Source organism: Misgurnus anguillicaudatus, chromosome 7, assembly GCF_027580225.2.
Source record: "Misgurnus anguillicaudatus chromosome 7, ASM2758022v2, whole genome shotgun sequence".
NCBI classification, from domain to species: Eukaryota; Metazoa; Chordata; class Actinopteri; order Cypriniformes; family Cobitidae; genus Misgurnus; species Misgurnus anguillicaudatus.
The window spans coordinates 9,517,108-9,540,317 of NC_073343.2; the positions used below are offsets into that span (position 1 = coordinate 9,517,108).

Consider the following 23,210-nt stretch of genomic DNA (forward strand, 5'->3'; position numbering starts at 1 on the left):
AACAGTTTTGCTTGTGCTTGGAAAAGATCTATTTGTTTGTGTTTTTATATTTGAGAATTGTAATGAATGAGAATCGGACCCACAGCAGTATCCCCCCTCAGAGGTATCATGTGTGTGACCTTTACTTTCCAGATATAAATGAATGCCTAGATGAAAATGTGTGTGCTCATGGCTACTGCAACAATCTGGAGGGCCAGTTTGTCTGCACGTGTGATAAAGGTTTTGCTCTCAGTTTGGACGGCAAAGCGTGCACAGACATTGTACTTCCTCTGTTTGTCATCATTTGTATGTTTAGAGGATTTTGGCTGTTATTATATGACCAGCTGATGGATCAGCTATAAAAAAGACTGTAAAAGCCACATCCACAGCATGTCTTCAATGCAACACACTAGAGGTCTACACGAGTCCAAAAATTCCTACCCGAACCCGATCAGACCTGTAAATGTGCTACACTGAACCGACCCAGACCCGTCTGTTGTTTTGAAAGCTGGAACCGGACCGTCTATTATTTAAAAGCTGGACCCGGATCCGCCGCGGACCCTTCTATTATTTAAAATCTGGACCCGAACCCGTCCAGGAAGACACAGACCCGACCGGCAAATATTCTTTAGCTAAATGTTATTAATAAGTCAATAAACAAGTAGCGAAACTTTTTGTCTTACCCATAGAAGTTAGTCTTCTCCCTCCTTGTACCTGACTGTGTGATGCACAATCCGGTACGGCGGAATAGGTCCCGCCTTCTAAATAAAAGAGCCAATTGTCAAAGGTAAAGTCATTGCGTCTCCCTGCAGAAGCTCCTGACTGGTAGTCAGAGAAACATTACAAGAGCGCATGCGCGTTAGCTGCCTGGTTGGAGCAACCAAATATAAACTTTTTAACGCAATTTTAGCGTCATAGAAAAAATGTATGCGACAGTTCATCTAAGTTTTTGTTGCTGTTTTGAAATATTTTATTTAAATGTGAGTGTGTGTTGTCCAAGTCGGATCGACCTCGGGTATTACCCACAATGTTAAACAGACCCGGGACCCGAAGTAATAGATTGAGACCCGACCCGGACCCGGCTGATCATTTAAAATATAGACCCGAACCCATACGGGTCCCGGGTCGGGTCCCGGGTCTTCGGGTCTCGAGTCTTCCGTGTAGACCTCTACAACACACTGTCAGTGTGAACAGGGCTGTAGAAGTCTCAATGCAATCTCAGGGCAATTTATAACTATTCAATTGTTATAAATGGCTTGATGTGGCTAATTTGCATACATTTATACAGGGGTGGGGCTACATTATTTATTTTTCAAATAATCATATGTTTTTGTGAAGTTCACTATAAGGAAATACATGCAAATTAGCAACCTTGTGAAGTAGATACAAATTTCTGTAAGACCTTTATGATGTTTTCATGGTTTGTATTTCAACATCTTTTTGAAAGTTTGAAGACTGGATATTGCTTAACCTTTTACACAGTTGACACTGTGCACCCCCTCATTGTTTTGCTCCAATGATGTCAAACGATTCTTTAAAAAAACAAAGCAGAGAAACACAAACGCAACTGAACAAACTGCAACTCTCTCTCTCTCTCTCTCTCTCTCTCTCTCTCTCTCTCTCTCTCTCTCTCTCTCTCTCTCTCTCTCTGTGTCACAGACATTGACGAATGCCAGGATGATCGCATCTGTATCCAAGGTCACTGTCAGAACACAGAGGGGTCATTCATCTGTAAATGTGAGGCGGGCTTTACACTTTCCTCCACAGGAGACCAGTGTGACGGTACGAGAGCGCACCTGTGTGTCTGATTTGTTATTATATATTCACCATTACTGCTGTTATTGGCATATGATATCTGATATTGAAGTATTGTAATGTTTTTAGATGTGAATGAGTGTTTGGAGTTACAACAGAGTTGTGACGGCGTGGGCAGCTGTGTTAATATATTTGGCTCATACCAGTGCAACTGTCAAGAGGGATATCGACAAATAAACGGAACCAGCTGCCAGGGTGAGACACACATTTGCATACAATACAGTGGGAAAAACTGCATTTAACCTCTCGACGAGCACTTATTCGTAATTTTAATGCTGCTAATAATATCTATATAGCCTACTGTCTACAAACATTAATAATATTAACACTACTATACATCGTTTAAAAGGTCTACAAGTTTAGCATCAGTGTATGGTCACTGCTTTGAGATCCAGATGCTCTAGCATCATAAATGTAGTATTTTGTGACGGACTTCTTACCTTTGTGTTGATATAACGATCGCTAGTCGAATCCAGTCTGTTTCAGATGTGTGAATAACCCATGAAAAACGTCTAATAGAATACATCCAATGACCATTTTTGTCCACAAATGCGTATAATCCATGAAATATAGCCTGATGTTTACATCAGATTTCACATTAACATCTTGTAATAGAAAATAATGTACAATCTGAGGACTATTTATGTCGTAACACTGTATATGAGATTACACTTTAGGTTCTGGTAAACACAAACCCGTGTTCAAACTTTGTTTTTAAAAGTAGGCGGGAGTATTATACATTACTCGCTCGTTCCTCCAATGACTTTATGGAAAATATTGATAGACAGAACGTGTAGCCAATTAGATAACGAATCCAATGATCTTTGCTTGACATTTTATTTTCTGGTGTGGAAACTGCATTTTAAATGCTAACATAAGGATAAATAATAATAATAATAATAATACGCATGTAAACAAAAGACTTTTATTTTGGGGCTGACTGACAATTAGAAAAGGCACTAGTCTTACAAAAACCCTTGCAAGAACCTCATTTTTAATAGCTTATTAAATTTTTAACATAACTTCTTTAGACTTGTGGCTTTGGGATACCTGCATTTCTAGGTTTCACACACATATTTATCATTAAGTTTTTTAGTAATAAAAAAGATGTTATACGAAAACAAATTTATTCCAACTCTAACTTTTTTGATTTTTAACTTAAAATAATTTAGAAACCTGGAAAATTAAGCTGAAAGTGTCTTCTCTCTAATGATACTATAGTTATCCTTATATAAAACGTACATTTCCAAAACAACAATTCCAAATTTAGGGAAGTGAAGGATGGAATTAATTTTTTGCAGCCACACTACAGGCATGTGGTCCAGGCATATTCTGGTACGGTCAGTTTATTTTGATTGCATTTTTCATTTTCAGTTATTGAAACACTTTATTGTGCTTATTTCTTATGAAGAATTTTCAGTTTTTTAAAAATATATTCATTAAATCATTACTTTTAAACATGTGTTATGTGTATTAATATTTACAGCCAGGTTTTACATTTTTAATATGCTTAGAATAGAGTACACTGCCCTGAATACTGTATCCCACAATGCAATGCGCTCAACCAGAGTTTCTATTACTAGTGTAAATAAGTTGTAAACGCTATTAAACCAAAATTTTAAAATACGGACTATACCAGTGTAAAAATGACTCTCATATGAGGAAAAATTTGAAGGTTCAATTGTTCACAACCTCAAAATGTATGTTTCTATGCCAAAAACAAAATCGATGACAAGCCTATAATAAAAGAGTATATCTAACAGAAATGTGTAAATGTGTAAACAAAAAAATGAAAAACTCACAATTGCGTTTCACCTAAATGTTATTGACTTTAAAATTTCCCTTTTTCTTGTAGATGTTGATGAGTGTGAAGAAGACACACAGCTGTGCTTCCCAAATGGAGAGTGTTTGAACACCGAGGGTTCATTCCTGTGTGTGTGTGATGCTGGCTTTGTATCCACGCGTGATCCAGCGGGCTGTGAAGGTACGTGCACGCTCACGTGCCCATCTCAAGGGCTTATTCTTTCATCGATGCCTCCCGCTGCGAATTGTCCCGATTCTCAGTAGTGCTATGCGGATGTTTACCCAAAATTAATCTGTTGCTGTGTTGAAAAGCCCCAGTCTTTGGCAGCACAATAGAGAATGAGTGAAAGCAAGGGATTTAGTGTCTAATGGCTTTCGCATACGAGCCAATGTTATTTTTCCTCTGGTGGGACATGTACGCGCTCCCAGAGCCCAGTGCGGTACCAGAAATGTTTTAAATGCCCCATCCAGCAGTAAAACCATAAAAAAGAGGAAACATTTGAGCTGAATGTCTAGACGAAAAAGTATATAATATTTTGAAATGACCTACTGTTTTAAATGTGTGTGTGTGTGTGCTTTTTCAGATGTAGATGAATGCGTAGATGACAGCAGGTGTGTAAATGGTACCTGTTCAAACACGGAGGGATCGTATTTATGCCAATGTAAAGGAGGCTACCGCCTGGACCCAACCAGTCAGGCATGCCTGGGTAAAATCTAGAATACAAATCATTTAATTACTGATATCTCTCTCCACCCATGAGCTTTTAGGTGATTGGAAAATTAGCATGGCATGTGATGATTTGTTGGTTGTGCTGTCTGTCAGATATTGATGAGTGTGCTGAACTCGGGACGTCTGTTTGTGGGGCATGGGATTGCCTAAACACACCGGGCTCTTACCGATGTGAGGTGACTTGTCCCCCCGGCCATTCCCGAGGCGACCACGGCACCTGCAATGGTAAGGTCATTTGAGTGTCGCACTGCAAATCTCTACATTGTGATCTTCTGTCTCGTGTGACCTCATGTAGCTAATTTAAATATTTGCTACTTAACACAAATAATCTATTTCATATGCGATTGGTGATCATTCATTTATTCATGCATTCATTCATCTACAGGATGTTAGTGTTTACAGCGCACACAGAGTACTAAAGTCTCACACTTTTCTATTCTCATTTCTCTTTCTCTCTCTCTCGCTCTAGATGTGGATGAGTGTTCTCTGAATGAGAATACCTGTGGAAGTCATGGTGTATGTCAGAATACAATTGGCTCCTTCAGCTGCCAGTGTGATCCAGGATTTAAGGACTCTCAGGATGGGCAGGGCTGTGTGGGTACGTGTTTTTTCCCAGTTTTTGCTTTTAAAAGTTTCCTTCTACCCTTGAAAAGTATTATTACAGACATAATTCACAAGTTAAACTTCACAACTCAACTGTTGTTGTAAAACTTCAATCAGGGTTAACATTCACATGAGGTAATGTGCTCTGATTTATTATGATGAACAAAGAACAGTATGTTTTTCAGCGTTCATTAATCTCATTGTTAATTTTTAGTTTCTTTGCTTACCTGGTAGAATATGACGCTAGCAACCCAAGGTTGCGTTGTCATTTCGGATTAAGGTGTCTGCCAAAAGCCGTTAATGTAAATGTAGTTCATCCTTGTTCAGTACCATGGTCACTGCAATGCAGTATTAATTCATGCAATTTTTATGATTAAACATGCTATACTATTTATATAAATTAACATTGATCAAAATAATGGTGTGCATTTTGAAGCAAAAGCAAGTTGTTTTCTGTTCGGACAGCTCTTACATTTATTTTAGTCTAGGACTAGTCTAATCCCTGTCTATGAAACGGCCATAAATGTATAGATTGAAAGCATTGTAAACATGAAAGTGTCTGCAAATTTAAAATGTAAACTACTTTTAAGGGATAGTTCACCCAAAAATAAAAATCCTGTCATCATTTACTCATCCTTGTGTTGTTATAAACCTGTATGAGTTTCTTTATTCTGAGGAACACAAAAGAAGATAATTTGATAAATGATGGTAGCACACAGTTGACGGTACCCATTGACTTCCATAGTACTTGTTTTTCCGGTAACACTGTACTTAAAGGGGTGTTCATAAGACATGACATCTTCATAATCATGACATGACCTGTGTCATGAACATGAAGGAGATTTTATGCACGTTTATGACAACTGTCATCAAATGACATAATAGGCTTTATCCCCAGCTGCTATACTTGCTGAACTTCAGCCAGCTCCTTGTTTCCTGTCTGCCATTATTGGACAAACTGATTAACCCAGGTGTGTCTGATTATTGTTGTTGTGACTACTGAGGTCAGGCACACCTAGATTAATCAGTTTGTCCAATAATGGCAGACAGGAAACAAGTAGCTGGCTGAAGTTCAGGAAGTAGTGCAGCTGGGTATAAAGCCTATTGAACAAATTCTTAAAATCTCCTTCATGTTTATGACACGTGTCATGTCATGATTATGAAGGTGTCATGTCAGTCTTATGAACACCCCTTCAAGTAAAGTGTTACGGTTTTTCATACTAAGACAATTCGAAAGAACAGTATGTTTTTCAACTCCAAACCACTGTAGATGTTCTACTTGACTTGGGGGCAAACAGTTACTATAACTAATAAGTGGGGCCTGGACTGTTTGTAAAGCTCTCATGCTGGCTGGCAGGTAAACCAGAGCTGGATTTTAAACAGAGCTCAGCACTTTCACAGCTTTTTTGCCACATCCTCTCAGACAGCATAAAAAAGATGGCAACCACTTTTCTAGAGCCATGATTGATGCTAGTGTTTAGTTTCATCCAGTCTGAAGGTGGACGGCACAGACCCCAGTAATGTTTAAAACATTGAGACCAGGGTTAAACACATCAGTGGCCCTATACACACAGAGAGGCATTAATACACAGAGCACAGCTCACACAGTCAGGTACCATAAAAGTGATGAATCCTCATGGATTTTTGTGCCCTAGGATTTAGGAGCCTGGAGTGGTCTATTTCATTTTTTGTCGCTGTGCAGCCTTCTAATAGAAAGTGTAAAAACAAGAAACAGAAAGTTGGAAGATTAATTAAACAGGTTTCATGTTCTTTATTTTTATGGTTTTAATGCATTTGGCAGATGCTTTATCTAAAGCGACTGCGTTTATGCTGCGTTTACACCAACCACGGTAGAGGCGTCAAGCGTGAGTGATTTAAATGTTAAGTCAATGTGAAGACGCGGTGATGCGCGTCTGTAGGTCTCGCAGCACGGATGAGGCGTTTGTCACGGTAAGCGCGAATGGTGCTTTTTGTGCATTTAGCGTTTGACGCCAATTTACAGCTGACGCCCGAGTTGAAAAATTTGAACTTTGGCGGATTTTTGCGTTGCATTAACCAATCAGGAGCCTGCTTGCTGCTGTGGCGGCAGCTCCGCCCGGAGTCACTCATTCAACATGAAGGAATGCTTAATATTGTCCATGAGCACCAGAGCTATACGACACTAGTTCTTATTTCTATAGAGACAGGAATAAAAAGGACCTCGCTTGAAAGAGTGTCAGTGAGGACATTGGGCAACCTGGTAAGTTACACATTTCACTTATGAGTCACGTGACGTTTATCGACCAGCGCCATTTATTTTCCCCCTATAGTAAGGTGACCAAATACAAACCAGTAACTCTCTCGATAAATGCCTCAACATCAGCCATCTTGCAAACAGACAACCGCATAGCACTTGCCCCTCCCACAAGAAGGGGATTTTGCCTCTGACGCTAGTGCGAAGAATGCATTCAAACTGTTCAAGCGGCAAACTAGGCGCGGTAGATGCAATTTTGAGGCCTGAAATGCGGTTGGTGTAAACGCAGCATTACACCAGCCGTGGTAGAGGTGGCAAGCGCGGGTGATTTACATGTTAAGTCAATGCAAAGACGTGATTAGGCGTCCTGCGGCGCAAATTGAGCGTTGCCACTGGAAACGCGCGAGTTGAAAAATCTGAACTTCGGCAGATTTCCGCGCCGCGTTAACCAATCAGGACCTTGCTGTAGTAGTGACGTGATGACAGGAAACGAGCAGACTCTCAGCAAAGTCGCAGAAGCCCCTCCCATGACGAGGATTTCCGTGTGAATGTCTCGAATGACTAGAATTTCACGCGCAGCTTTCAGGCGCGAATGAAACAAGTAAACTAAAATGTTCAAGCATCCAACTACGCGTGAATAGCGCGTTTTTGCCGCCTCTACCGCGGCTGGTGTAAACGCAGCATTACTGTGCATTCAAGCTACATATGCATGAGAAATCAAACCCATGACATTGGCATTGCTTGTGCCACACTCTACCAGATAAGCTACAGTACACTAACAAACAAACATAGTCAATCACACACACACTTTTATTCTGATCAGATGTTGTTTGTTCTCTCGGCTTATGTAACTAGCCACAAAATTCTCTAAACATTGGTTTTGATTTCCCACAGTAGAAACACATGCCACCCCACACACACTATTACATGTAGACCATGCATTTCTCATAATTCTTTCTCTTTCTTTTCCTGATTTTAGCTATTATCTCCCTCCTTATTTACACCCATCACTAATTCTCATTCGTATCCCTCTGGCCAATCAGAACAACATGTGGACACTTCTCAGGGCATCCATCGACAAACTTGTTGCTGTTGTTTTGGACAAAAACTCTTACTAACATGACAGATGGAATATTTATCACTTTCATTACAATTATACTGGAAATGTTGGGGAAGAGAAAGGAAATTGGGATTAGATTCGAACCTGGGTCTCCCACGAGCACCACGGTTTAACCCAGTATGTTATGCATTAGGCCCTGCTTTCGACTTTTTTATTAAAGACTTCTTGTAAATGTTTAGCTTTCTTTGCCACTATGCAGGAGATGAAGAGCAAACACAGATCTTAGATCAGACATGAGACACATCACAGATCTGTTGACTTCATCGCTTTAGCCCTCCTGTGCCGACTTTAGCAGCACGTACTGTGTTTCAATGAACCGAAAGAATAACAGCTAAACCCTTTACAGAGACCAGACGTCTAAACTTCTCGTGTACTTGAGAAAACAAAGGCATTAAAGCGTTACGGATAAGCCAAACAGAATTCATTTCTGATACCGTAAGTTGTTTCCAAGTGTGCTGTCGGAATCTTAATAAACTGAACGCTACACAAGTTTATTTACACAATGAATGTAAAGATGATTTTAAGATTTTTAAAACCTGAAGTATTTTTTTTGGGAGGCACAAAAAGCCACCAGTGTATACGAGCTCTTATGATACTGTATCTGTATTATACATCATTCTTCTGGCACAGACGTCCTTTCTCAACTTTTACGATTCTCAAGTGGCACAGCACCCACAGCGCTGTCGACTCCAGACGAGCGTTTAACACTTACGGGCTTATTGACGGCCTGGCCCACCATCACTGAAGTGGGTCTGCCTGGATGGCTCCATTAGAGCATTTGGAGTCTACTGCACACAAAGGCTCTCCACAAAAGTTGATTTATTGCATCTTTTGTATGTGGTGCGGTGAGATGATTGATAAAAGCGAAGAGAATGAGAGTCACAGATGTGTGAAGCAGTAAGGAGAAAAAGAGAGAGGGAATGGACTGGAAAGAAGGAGAAAGGCTTGTTCCAGGAAGCAGACACTTGCATTATAGTGCTTCTTTGGTCTCCATAAATTCAAACTGTCAAAGACAGTCGGGAGAAGAATGGTGCCGGTTTATTTACTGAAGTCAATTGTGCACGCAGTTTGTCACTGTTTTAGGAAATCACAATAAGTCACTTTTTATCGATAAGGACCATTAAAGGTGCCATAATTGATGTTAGCTTTTACGCAAATAAGAACAGATTAAAGGCCCGGTCATACCAGGAAGGATAATGATGAAGTTTAACCAGAAAGTTTTTGCTTGGAGTTAAAGGAACACACTTTTGAAAATCGCCTCATTTTCCAGCTCCCCTACAGTTAAACATTTGGGTTTTACTGTTTTGGAATCGCAGCGCCCCAAAATAGTCCCCAACTTGGTAACTTACAATAGCTGTGGACTATTTTCGGGCAATGCATAATATCATTGCGCCTGTTGCACCCAAGGTATGGCAGCAAAGTCCTTTATTATAACGCTGGAATGGGAGTATAGTTCCCAGCCATATCGGCCTAAAAAATCGCAACTTTTAATTTTCCGTTTGTCTTACCGTGGGTTCAAACCAGACGCATTTGAGGCGTCAAATTTGCGTCTACCGCGTCTAGTTTGCCGCTTGAACATTTAGAGTTACCTCACTTAATTCGCGTGTGAAAGCCGCGCATGAAATTCTAGTGATCGAGACATTCACGCGGAGGTTCGTGTCATGGAGGGGGCTTTTGCGACTCCGCTCGCTTCCTTTGATCGCATCACTACTAGAGCAAGCTCCTGATTGGTTAACACAACGCATTTTTTTGCCACTCTAAACGCCTCATTAGCGCCGCGAGACCTCCAGATGCATGTCACGCATCTTTACATTGACTTAACATTGATATCACTCGCGCTTGACGCCTCTACCGAGGCTGGTCTGAACGCAGCATAAGTACACAATGTAACTACAGAAGAGTCAAGTTTTAAACAGGAACAATATCGAAACTCTTTGGTCATTTTTGAGTGTGATGCTAATGGTCTAATCAGATTCAAAGAATTGTGCTAAGCTATGCTAAAAGTGGTAAGAGATCGGCTGAATAAATTCCAAAACGGTAAAACTCAGATGTTTAACTCTAGGGGAGCTGGAAAATTAGCATATTTTTTTAAAGTGTAGTGTTCCTTTAACATACATTTTTGTCTATTGTTGTGAATGCTAATATGTTTATCGTAATAGTTATCTTTAGCGTTGGTGTGAATAAGCCTTTAGCCACTCAATTAAACATGCCCTCTCTTTCCAAAAGTCTGTCCTCAAAAGTTGTATGTGCACACAGAGATGTTTGTAATCATCTCATTATAAGTACAAGAAATAAAATTAACCAGAACAGTGAACTCAGCTTTCAACTAACCTTAAAAACTTGCAGCACTAATGGTACATTCACATGGGGCGAAAGCGTTAGCCATTAACGCTTCTCATTTACTTTTAATGGGTGACATCATGCGTTCCCGAACTGAATTGTGGATCCGTCAACGTTGCGTCACTGCCGTTGATCACGGCAGAAGTTGAACATTTCTCAACTTTTCAAGCACATGCGTGCGTCAGCCAATCAGATCGCCTTATGCAAATAACCTAGTGCGAACCAGCCAATTACGTTTATGCAAGACCGGAGCATGTGTTGCAGCCAATGCTATTGGCCATGGTTCAGACAAACCTTCCGTCAAGCGTTAACGCTTTCGCCCTGTGTGAATGTATCATAACCTTGGTCCTATGACATTATCAGTTATGAAAAGCATTGGTATGGTAGCTTAAGAGCATTCTTACACAACACATGGACACATTTAAGCTCTCACTAACTGCTACAGCTGAATATACCTTCAGAAGACCTTTCATTTCAGGAGTTTAGATTGTATCTGTGGTTCAATAATAAAAATGTGTTATTTTTTTCAGATGTGAACGAATGTGAACAACTCATTCGTGTGTGCGGTGAGGCATTCTGTGAGAACCAAGAAGGATCTTTCCTGTGTTTGTGCCTGGATGAGACTCAAGAATTCGACGCAAAGTCTGCCAAATGCTTCTCTACACCCACAGGTAATGCAGTAGTCTACTGTAATCTACCACACCTAAAACAGACCAACCACAGCAAATCTAATGTAAATCACACCCAGACTGCTCACACCTACATGCAATCACTTTAAACCAAAACTTGGCCTGATTTTGGTCATGTAAATTAAATCGTAGTGCATTAAAGAACACCTATTGTCCGATTCACGATTTTACATTTCCTTTGGTGTGTAAGTGTGTATCTTACATGTTAACGATATGCAAAAGGTACAAACACCAAAGTAAACAATGACGTGAGTTATCGTCTCCAACGTAAATCTCTTTTCTTGGACTACAAAACACACCGATTGTAGGCAAGAGTTTACTTCCTAAGATTGGTGATGTAGACAAGACCGATATTATCATAATTCCTCCCGCTTGAACTCACAGCCTGTAAGTTAACTCCTGTTAGCATTGCATTGTGACTTAATCTTTCAAACATTGTAAGGAGCGTCACATTTCTGACATCAGAGGTATTCAGACCAATCACAACGTACACATTAGCTGGCCAATCAGGGACACAGAGCTTTTCAAATCCGTGCGTTTCAGGAAGAGAGTAAAATCTGGAGCTACAAAAAAGTATGGTATGTGGAAAATAATGTGTTTTTTAACCATAAACCATGCGAACACATTGTATACCGCAAAATAATGTTTTTTAGCAATGAAATAGTTGTACTTTAACCAACTAAACCAAAGGGCTTTTCACACTTGAAATAGTTAACCCTGGGTTATTCTAAACCCCAGATTAGCGGAAACCTGGGTTATTTGTTTTATGTTTCACCCTGCTCCTACTTAACCTGGGTATTTATAATTGTCTAGTTTTTCCGCATCAACAACAGAACAGATCACAACGTAAATCTCTCTTGGCTGTTTTAAGCCTTCGGAGAGTCCTGGGATGTCATTTTTACCCCAATTCAGATGTTTTCAGTACACAAACAGTGATATGATACATAAAGTATATATAAAAACCGACGTGTATCCTACGCCATCGCGGCTACGCCGTAGGACGTACGCGCAACTATGAGCCATTTAACCTAGGGTTAAAAGCAGGGTTTAAAACCAAGATAACCACAGTGTGAAAAGCCCTCAAGAGTACTATAACTCATCACACTTAAAAATAAAGGTACAAAGCTGTCACTGGGGCAATACCCTTTAAAAAAGGTCCTAATATGTACCATTTAGGTACAAATATGTTTTTTTGAACTGCCAATATGTACCTTTGCAGTACTAATATGCACTCTTTGGGTACAAAAGGTGTGCCTTTTTGCAGGCTTGTGCACAATTCAGAATTTCATAATTGGCCTCCATTCAATTCATGAATTGGAATTTGGAATTGGAATGACAGGAAGTGGAATTAAATTCATGGCAATTCAAAGAAATTCCACAGTCACACAACAGAAAGAATCTCACATACATTCAGTGTTAGGAAAGTTACTTTGGAAAATTGTTTGGCAACTATTTTAAATACTTGGTTAAAGTAAAGCATTCTGAGAAATGTTCCATTGTGTTCCACAAAATTACAATTACAAAAAATCTAACTTAATAATTTGTTATGTGACTAGAGTTTTTAACATTAATTGCTGGGGGAAAACATTTCCTGTTAATGTAAGCTGTACAAGTAGTTCAAATTAATATAATTTATAGAATATGTAAAGCAATGATATCTGACATATACTGAAAGCTTCATTTTTAACACTTCACTTACTGTATAATATGTATATTAATTTCTTAGAATTTCTATTGAATTGCAATTCTGCTTCCTTTAATTCAAATTCGATTTTTAATTCTAGATCCTGTTTTTGACATCAATTCAAATTCAATTCAGATTCAAGAATTGAATTGGAATTTAGGAGTCATTCTCAATTCAGTTCTGAGTTGTGCACAGGCCTGCCTTTTTGGAGGGGTACAGTCCCAGTGACAGCTTTTGTGCCTTTATTTCTGAGAGTGTAAATGGGCACCGTGTCCCCAAAGAATATACATCATTTTGAAAATTCAACATTTTTGCCATGCCATGTTATTATACCTTGTGTGTTCATTTTAAATATTTTGTAGTTCTCTCATTTAGCCATATTCTTCAACCACAAATTCCCAAAAATCCACATAGGACTACTTGTGTAGCACAACACAAACATTCAACCCAGTTTTACCATTACATCACAGATGATGTAGCCCTTTGAACCCCTGTCCTCCTCCAGCTAAACTCACCTTGTACACAAATCGATTCTGAAGTTCTTCACGTTTTAATCTCAGTCGTGGTGATCTTCTGGTGCAACAGGACATTAACTTCCTATCATCAGGGTCCAGCTCAGTGTTGAACAGAGGGAGGCTGGGCGTGATGAATGGAGCTTGTAAAGGATCTGGCAGAAGAGAAATGAGATTCAGCCTGAGGATTACAGAGGACCAAAGCACCATGAGTCCCAAAGCACAGGCAAAATGTCCCAGAAGAAGCTCCTACGCTATGATATAAGACTGCTAATAGAGAGATGTAGTGAAAGGCCCAATAAGTTATCTCTGTTTGAAAGTCTAGTTAGCTCATCTTCTGATTGTAAATGTAATTGGTATGTTGGCGATATTTTAGGCTCACTCCTTTTATTTTTTTCACAATGAAGTGTCCAGCGGTGTTTAATTGCACATTTACTGAACAAATACCTCATGCAAAATAGGTAGTGGTACAACTGTGAATAAATGTGAAAGGTTGTTTGCAGAAAAACAAGCAAACTAGAGAAGATCAGGCAACTTCAGACTGCTATCAGCGGAGGGGTTTAGGGTTTAAGAGTTGGCACTGGCTAGATTGAAATCAATTTGTTCCTCTAATGCTCCAATAGAAGAACATGTTGAAATAGAGAACACCTTCGATCAGATCTGTGGGTGTGTGAGTGGCTTCACACCAGTTGTGCCTGAAGATCAAGTAACAGGAAGCATTTCCTAGATCTTATCCAACTGTTTTAGTTAAGGACTTTTGTTCAAACCCACCTACAAGAATTCTTCTCCTCCATAAAACCACAATGTTTCCTGAGTTAAAATATTTTTTATTCGGGTTTCACAAGTACCCCAGTGTGGGGGTAATGCATTACAAGTAACGTGCATTACGTAATAACATTACTTTTCTGAAGTAACGAGTAAAGTAACACATTACTTTATAAATGTACACATTAATATTTGAGTTACTTTTTTTAAAAGTAATTCAAGTTAATTTTCAGTTTAATTAATTTGATGCAAAACAAATCTGATTTATGCAGTTTCTGAATGCAGAACTTCTCAGTCATTAAAAAACACCTGCAAAGTAAGAAAAAGTAACGCAAAAGTAACTTAAAAAGTAACATAAGCATTACTTTCCATGAAAGGTAACTAAGTACAGGGTTCCCACAGGTCCTTGAAATCCTTGAAGGTTTGTGCATCTGGGGGGGGGATTCAAGGCCCTGGGAAGTTTTTGAAAATATACATACATAGATACAGGTCATTGAAAGTGCTTGAATCTATTTTATGCAAGAAGATTTCTGGAAAAAAATCCAGATTATTTCCTGTGTAGTGTAGGATAATATCATAAATTTTCTAGCCTTTAAAGCACACATGCTAAAATGTTCACTTTAAATGCTTATATCTTCTGTATGCGAATGTTCATTCATACCAAAATTCTTTGTTGCACAGTTGTGTTTCACACATAAAAACGTCTCTGGTAACGTATGTAACTGTTGTTCCCTGAGAAAGGAACGTAATGCTGCATCTCCCTTGCCATACTTCCTGCGTCCCTGTAACGCCGTCTTTGCCAATATTTCAGATAGCAATATACTTCCTGGCTCCCATTTCACCCTGGCTGTTTCTCAATTCCAAGAACGCAAAGAACGGACTTGCGTCCTCGTGGAGATCGGTCTTGCAGGCGACCTTGGAAGAACGAACTCGGAAGTTTTGCCGCAATGACTTCTGGGGCGTAAAGCGATTTCAGCAAGTCTGCACTCGATGCATCCTCGATATCAAGAACACATCCGGGTATTTTCATGCGTCCTCTGTCCTTGCATTCTTGAGAATTGGAATAAACTTCGACCGTTAATGATGACGTAGAGCGAGGACACGAGGACGCAAGATCGCTGAAGAACGCATATTGAGAAACAGCCCCTGTCTTTGTTGTTAAGCCTCACCATTGGTTGAGTTTGATATACACATTCAGACGCACTTACTCTTGGAGGCGTCCCCAAAGTGTCACTGCAGCGACGCAGTGCGAGTTCCCTCGAAAGGGAACTGTAACAATGTATCTTAAAAGGTAACACATTGTAACCTTGCTCTCACTTGAAATGTGTCCCCACATTAAGTCCTTGAATTTGAGGGTATTGGACCTGAAAAATCCTTGAAAGGTCCATGAATTTGAAGTTAACTAAAGTGTGGGAACCCTGCAAGTAACGCATTTAGTTACTTTTTTTGGGGAGTAACCTAATATTGTAATGCATTATTTTTAAAGTAACTTTCCCCAACACTGATTACCAGGACTGTTATTCCTGATATAGCATTAAAACACCATAACACTAGTAGCACAATAGTTATATGGAAGTCACATAAAAATGCATTCTATAATGTTGTGTGCTATATTTGTGTTCCTGACCTTAATTTTCGGCTGCCTATGGCAGTGAAGTGTTAAATTTATTCATTGACGCTTTCCCGCACTTCTGTTTTGCTATTTAGGGGTCAAGCCACGAAGTGGCGTAGACACCTATTGTTTCTGTTAGTTTTCTTATTATTATTTTTCTTCCTCGTTCTTCCACCCAAAAGTCAATGGCAGCCCATAGAACCGTATGTAGGAAAGTTATGAAATTTGGCACACATGTAGAGGACAGTCTCAGAAGTTACTATAGCAACATTGGTGTGTCTGACTCAAACCCTCTAGCGCCACCAACAGTCCAAAAATCCACTTATGTTCATGCTCATAACTTCTGACCCGTGAGTCCTAGAAACTAAATTCTTGTTTCCTCTGAATCCTTTGCTCATGATTATTCAATTGCACACATTGATGTCATTTGTGTCATGCACATCTTTCCGCCATTTTGAATTTTCCGTAAAACCTACTTTTTCGAACTCCTCCTAGACCGTTCGTTCGATTTGCATGTCCTTTGGTATGTAGCATCTAGAGACACCCCAGACAAAAAGTTATCAAAAGCTTTTTGATAGACCAATGCGTTCTCGTATAAATTGACAACATATATGTCGGCGAGCACGCCAAAACGGACGTGAGGCCGTATCTTCGCAAAACTTTATTGTATCGACACGAAACTTGGTATATGTCATTACAGTCATGACCTGAGGGTGCCTGCAACGTTTCGTCACAGCGCCACCTAGTGGTCACGAAATTCGAAAAATGCCTATTTTTGCTTATAACTACTTCAAACTTGAGTCTAAAATCATGAAGGTGGTCTTGTTAGATTCCTTGAGGCATGCCGAGTCAAACGATACCAAACGGTTTTCGGTCGGCCATTTTGGGTGTCGGCCATTTTGAATTTTCTCATTAAGTTCAGTATTTCACAAACAGAATGGCGTATCGCTATGAAATTTGGCATGGTTCATCAGTGACATGTTCTGAGCGCACCTATAAATCTTTAAGACAGCGCCACCTAGTGGTCAGGATATGTAAATAAATTGTTTAAAATCTTAATATCATTTGATTAAATTGCCACTATGACATAAGACTTCACTCTATTGATTCCTTGGCTCATGCTGAGTCCGACTGTACCAAATATTTCTGAGTCAAACCTACTTCCTGTCGGCCATTTTGAATTATATTGAACACCTACTTTTTCGAACTCCTCCTAGAGCGCTCGTGTGATTGGCTTGAATTTTGGTATGCATCATCTAGAGACACTCTAGACAAAAAGTTATCAAAAGCTTTTCAGTAGACCTATCCGTTGTCGTATAACGCATCAAAGAATGCGAGGGCGAGCACGCCAAAATGTCTTTGAGCCTGTATCTTCGCAAAACTTTTGTGTATTAATATGAGACTTGGTATATGTCATAACAGTGATGACCTGAGGGTGCATGCACCATTTCGTCACACTGCCCCCTACTGGTCAGGAGATATAAAAAATGTCTATTTTTGCTTATAACTACTGCAAACTTGAATGTAAAATTATGAGACTGGTCTTGTTAGAGTTCGTGAGGCATGCCGAGTCAAACGATACCAAATGGTTTTTGGTCGGCCATTTTGTGTGTCGGCCATTTTGAATTTTTTCTTTAAGTTCAAGTATTTCAGAAACGCAATTGCGTATTGTTATGAAACTTGGTATGGTTCATCAGCAACATGTTCTGGGAGGACTTGTAAACTTTTCGGCGCCCCCTAGTGGTCAAGAGATTTGAAGCTATATCTCTGCATCTCTTTATCGTATTTACACCAAATTTGGTGGGTGTCATCACAATCAAGACCTGAGTCACAATTTATTGTTTGGTCAGAGCCCCCTAGTGGTCAAGTCATTTAAGGCTATATCTCCGTATCGCTTTATCGTATTTACACTAAATGTGGTATGTGTCATCACAGTCATGACCTGAGGCACCATCTATTGTTTCGGCAAATCGCCACCTAGTGGTCTCAAGATACGAAAAAAATTGCTATTTTTTCCCTAAAACTAATGCAAACTTAGATCTTAAATCATGACAGTCATCACGTATGAATAATTTTTTGCCATGTTTGGCTTGACCCCGGTATTGCTGCTTGCAGCTATATTTTTGTTTCTGTGTTCATAATGTTGAGTCAAGACAACCATGATTGAAAACAATAAAAATAAAAAAGATGCGGACGTTAGCTCTTTGTAAATGTCTTTGTATGTCCTCTTGTACCCCCAGCACAGTCGGTGGAGAGGAAGGAGTGCTACTACAACCTGAACGATGAGAATCTGTGTGATAATGTGCTGGCCAGCAGTATGACTAAAGAGGAATGCTGCTGTACACTGGGAGCAGGATGGGGGGACAACTGTGAGGTCCATCCCTGCCCCGTACCGGGAACAGGTACTAAATTAAACTTCAAACACTGTATACAAATGCACACAACAGACTCTTACAATAAATACTGATCCTATATGTCATGCAGATCAGTTCTCTCAGATGTGTCCTGCGGGCAAGGGTAGCGTTCCTACCGGAGAGTCTGTGATTCCTGGAGCTAGTTTAGCACAACGCTATAAAGGTAACTGTGTATTTGACATTTTGTTGTATTTGTTTTCTCCTGTTACTGGTTTTTTTGCACCTTTTTGACACCTTTTTGTAATGTGTGAGGGCAGTACCAAACATGTATTAGCATCCAACCTACATGCTCAAACACACACACAGGCTCAGTCTGCTTCCTCAGTCACAAGGCCGGTTTAATGCACTGATTTTATTTATGAATGCATGTGGTTTCTTCTGGACTGGTGGCAGCGTGGGTGAATGTGATGTGGTCTGAATGTGTGCATGTGGGTATGTGTGTGTTTGTTTGGAATTCTTATGGATGGCACATTTCTAAAAATAAACACTAACCAGAGCAAAAACCTATGCTACCTCATTGGAAAGTCTATATGTAGCCAAATGCATGCTGATGTATAGGTGTGGTCCTTTCGTAAAAACACCTGTGAATAGCTATTTCATATAGAAAACAGTTTTAGAGGGACACTCCACTTTTTTTAAATATGCTCATTTTCCAGCTCCCCTGAAGTTAAATATTTGATTTTTGACGTTTTGGAATCCATTCAGCTGATCTCGGGGTCTGGCTGTATCACTTTTAGAATAGCTTAGCATAATCCATTGAATCTGATTAGACCATTAGCATTGCGCTAAAAAATAACCAAGGGGTATGGATATTTTTCCTATTTAAAACTTGACTCTTCTGTAGTTACATCGTGTACTAAGGCCTAGTCCACACGGACACGAGTATTTTTATAACCGGAGTTGTTCTTCCAAAAAAATCCCGTCCACACATGCTCACTTTAAAAGAAATCTCCATCCCCATGAAAAAGCAAAAACACACTATCAAGTGCTGTCAAGAGAATGCCACACCAGCAGGTGGCGATGTAACCCAAATCGTAAAGCCATCTTGGCCAATTAGAAGCGTAACCAAGCGTAAATTTTCTTAAAATCCTCACACTGGCAGTTTTTTTTTTTTTAAGTTTGTTTTCAGTGCCCTGATATTGCGTTTTCGTGTGGACGAACGGCCGAACCGCATAAAAAAAGTCACATTTATAAAAATACCCATGTCCGTGTGGACAAGGCCTAAGACAGACGAAAAATTAAATATTAAAGTCCTTGATTATTACACCAGAATAAGAGTATAGTTCCTACCCATAACGGCCTCGAAAATCACCAACTTTTACTTTTCCATCTGGCTTAGTACACGATGCAACTATAGAAGAGTCAAGTTTTAAATAGGAAAAATATCAAAACTCTTTGGTCATTTTTGAGCACGATGCTGGTGGTCTAGTCAGATTCGGTGGATTGTGCTAAGCTATGCTAAAAGTGGTACCGCCAGACCCGGAGATCGGCTGAATGAATTCCATTAAATGTTTAACTCTAGGGGAACTGGAAAATGAGCATAGTTTCAAAAAAAGTGGAGTGTCCCTTTTAAAGAACAACAAAAATGTTTGGTATCCTACACTGTAAAAAATATTTTGCTGCCTTAAATTTTCAAGTCATTTCAACTTACTATTATTTGTCTTGACTAGAGATGAGTTGTTATAACTTATAAAATGAAGTTTACTTTTTTTGAAGTTGTAACACCTTATTTCTTGTCAAGATCTGAGTTGATTCAACAAAAAGACAGCAAAAAATTTGTACAGTGTAGATACATTTTCCAGTATAGACGGTTTCAACAGTGACAACATAAACAAACGGCTTTTGTGAAACAGATGTAACTTCCGGTAAACTTTGCAAAGAATCAATAGTCTTTTTAGAGTAGTTTATTTCTAATAACAAGCAAAATTAGCAAGTAGTAGATTACCTTAGTTCAAAACATAGCTAAAGCGCATAAAAAACTACACTGAGGTAATGTTACTGTTTAAAATGTGTACTATATAATGTAAACAATGTTAACTACAGATCAGCTGACAAACTCCCTTCACATAGCGGTGATCGGTGGCGAGGCTACATAAGGGCCAGGGTGGCACTGGAACACTCAGATTGCCCTCCCATTCAGAGAAGACACAAAATATTTTTTTTGAAAAAGCCGAAGAAATCATGCATAAATTATATTAGTCTCTTTAATAATAATAATCGCTCAAATATGCATAATTCAGAAATAAATAACTAATTATATAGAATGATTATCATTTGCACGTGTTTCTAAACCTTCCAAATGTTAACATTCAAGCGATTTAAGCCCAAGATGATGTTAAAATGAGGTGACGCACACACTCATACATGACACACACTCATAACGCACAGAGACGCGCATTTAAAAAGCACGCAAACACAGAATCTCTATGTGAGATTTTTGCAAGGTGCAAAATTATCTCAAAATACCAGAGTCTTGGCAAGTATTCTCATAAAAAACAATCATGTCTTAAAGTGAACGCAAACAGTTCAGAAAGAAATCAGATGTGTGTGTCAGTATGGATCCGTGCTTATTCGGTCTTAAAATGGCAGTATGCTCAAGAAATCTGCTTATGCTTGTGTCATTATATTAATTAAACAGAAGACAAAAGTAAAATCACTTCTGTAGCAGTAAAAGATTGAATATATTTAATTTATACAATGAAGAAGACTGTTATTATTCATTTGATTCTATTTATATAATTATATTATATTTGTAACTTTTTTATTTCATATGCTTATAATTTCTTGATTTGTTCTTATTTTATTTCCCTTATTTCCCTTTTTGCTGATCTGAAAATTATTCGATCCATGACTCAAAAACTTAATCCGTTAACGTAATCCGCTTAACCACTACTATATTGTAAAATAATGTAATTTGGGAGTAGGCATTGAGGTCCACCCATTTTACTGAGGTCCACTCAGTTTAAATACTGCATGGGTCTCTGTTTTCCAGCATTTCAAATTATTTTCTGTAGTTAGGTAAGTGCAGCTTAAAGAAGTGTCACATCCATAACGTTGTCTCTTCCTCATTAATGCTCACACAAAAAATAAAAGAAATATTATTTGTTCTTTGAAGCACTGTCCCTTTTTCATTTGTTAGGGAATCATTTTTAATGGTTTGTGCATTTTAATTCACAGAGTTTCTACAAAGTATGTTGTCTCCCGAAAACTTGTTATCTTAATTGTCACAACCATAACAAGTGTATATTTTCCTTGTCTAAAATAGAAAACATGAGTATAGACTCAAATATGTCTAGACTCGAAAATGACTAGACTCTGGAAAATATAAACAGATGGTTCAGTATATTGATAATAAATTGATTTTAAATTAGGTTTTAATTTTTGACTGTAAATATCACATCATTGCTCAAATGCAGGTAATTTGTGAATGTTTATTTTGGACACTGTGGTTTTACCAAAAGCAAAAACATTTAAATGTATTAAATAGCCCTGACCTGCCTTGTGTGCTTTAGATTGTATTTATGAAATGTGACTGCACCACAATCATAAATTAAGATTTATACATCATCTGAAAGCTAAATAAGCTTTCCATTAATGTATGGTTTGTTAGGACAATATTTGGTCGAGATACAACTATTTGAGAATCTGGAATCTGAGGGTGCAAAAAATTTAAATATTGAGAAAATGACCTTTAAAGTTGTCCAAATGAAGTCCTAAACAACACATAGTACTACAATTTTTTTTTTGCCATATATACGGTAGACAATTTACAAAAACCTTCATAGAACATGATCTTTGCATAATAAAATCTATAATTTTGACGCATACCATGTATTGTTGGGAATTGCTACAAATATACCCATGCAACTTATGACTGGTTCTGTGGTCAAGGTTCACAAATAATAAAAAAGTGTTTTGTCGTGTGTGTGTTTTACAGACGCAGATGAATGCGTGCTTTTTGGAGAGGAGATTTGCAAAGATGGCTATTGTCTCAACACCCCTGGTGGGTATGAATGTTACTGCAGAGCCGGTCTTTACTACGATGAGAACAAACTGCAATGTATTGGTAAGATCCAAATCTTAATGTGCATGCAGTCACTGTAAAAGTTTGAAATTATATCACTTTAAAGGGACATTTTATAAGACTTTAAATTTTTCAAAAATATTTGGTGTCACCAGAGTACATGAAGTTTTAAAGTGTAAAAGATCATATAGATGATTTATTATAGCAGGTTAAAATTGCCACTTTGTAGATGTGCCGTTTTTGGGTGTGTCCTTTAAAACGCAAATGAGCTGATCTCTGCACTAAATGGCAGTGCTGTGGTTGGATAGTTCAGGTTAAGTATTATCCCCTTTTAGCCCTTTTCACACAGAAATTCCATAAAATACACGGGATAGGCATCCTGGTTTTTTCCGGAATAGTTAGGTTTTTTTTCCATTCACACTGCCAAGTTTACCCGGCATGTGATGGTCCCGGAAAGACACGTGACCTATTGAAAGTCCCGCCCTCTCTTTTACGCAGCGTCTGAAGTTTGCATATTATATATTATTTCTCCCTCCAAGAACCACTCGCATGCATTTTTGTTTATGATAAGATTATAAAGGAGCGCGTGACGCACCGTTCTAATGCTGGTGAATGATCTCAGCTTCAGAGTGGATATTTGACGAGCTCCCTGATCTCTGCTTTAATACAGTTTTCAGACATTTCTCATCGTGATTGTTTATATGCATTTAAAACCCACATTTTGAGGAGCTGAACTATATATCTTGTTGGGATGACGCGCGGGTATTTTCGTTTATTATAGCTCAAATGAGCACGTGACGCGATATTCTTTTATGCTGCTGAATGATCTTCGTTTCAACGCAGTAAGTAATGAGCTAACTTACCTGATATCTCCTTCAGTCCAGTTT

At 38.8% G+C, this 23,210-nt stretch overlaps 1 protein-coding gene across 1 annotated transcript in view; it reads left to right on the top strand.

Annotated features, from left to right (window-relative positions):
* The window catches only part of ltbp1 (latent transforming growth factor beta binding protein 1), a 132,654-nt gene that overhangs the window by 99,700 nt on the left and 9,744 nt on the right, over positions 1 to 23,210 (top strand). The window contains exons 17-27 of the mRNA XM_073869399.1: positions 133 to 257; positions 1,641 to 1,761; positions 1,864 to 1,989; positions 3,650 to 3,778; positions 4,182 to 4,304; positions 4,421 to 4,552; positions 4,797 to 4,925; positions 11,154 to 11,294; positions 18,126 to 18,287; positions 18,370 to 18,462; positions 22,237 to 22,365. Of these exons, the coding sequence (XP_073725500.1) occupies positions 133 to 257; positions 1,641 to 1,761; positions 1,864 to 1,989; positions 3,650 to 3,778; positions 4,182 to 4,304; positions 4,421 to 4,552; positions 4,797 to 4,925; positions 11,154 to 11,294; positions 18,126 to 18,287; positions 18,370 to 18,462; positions 22,237 to 22,365 (1,410 nt within the window). The remainder of the gene's footprint in view (positions 1 to 132; positions 258 to 1,640; positions 1,762 to 1,863; positions 1,990 to 3,649; positions 3,779 to 4,181; positions 4,305 to 4,420; positions 4,553 to 4,796; positions 4,926 to 11,153; positions 11,295 to 18,125; positions 18,288 to 18,369; positions 18,463 to 22,236; positions 22,366 to 23,210) is intronic.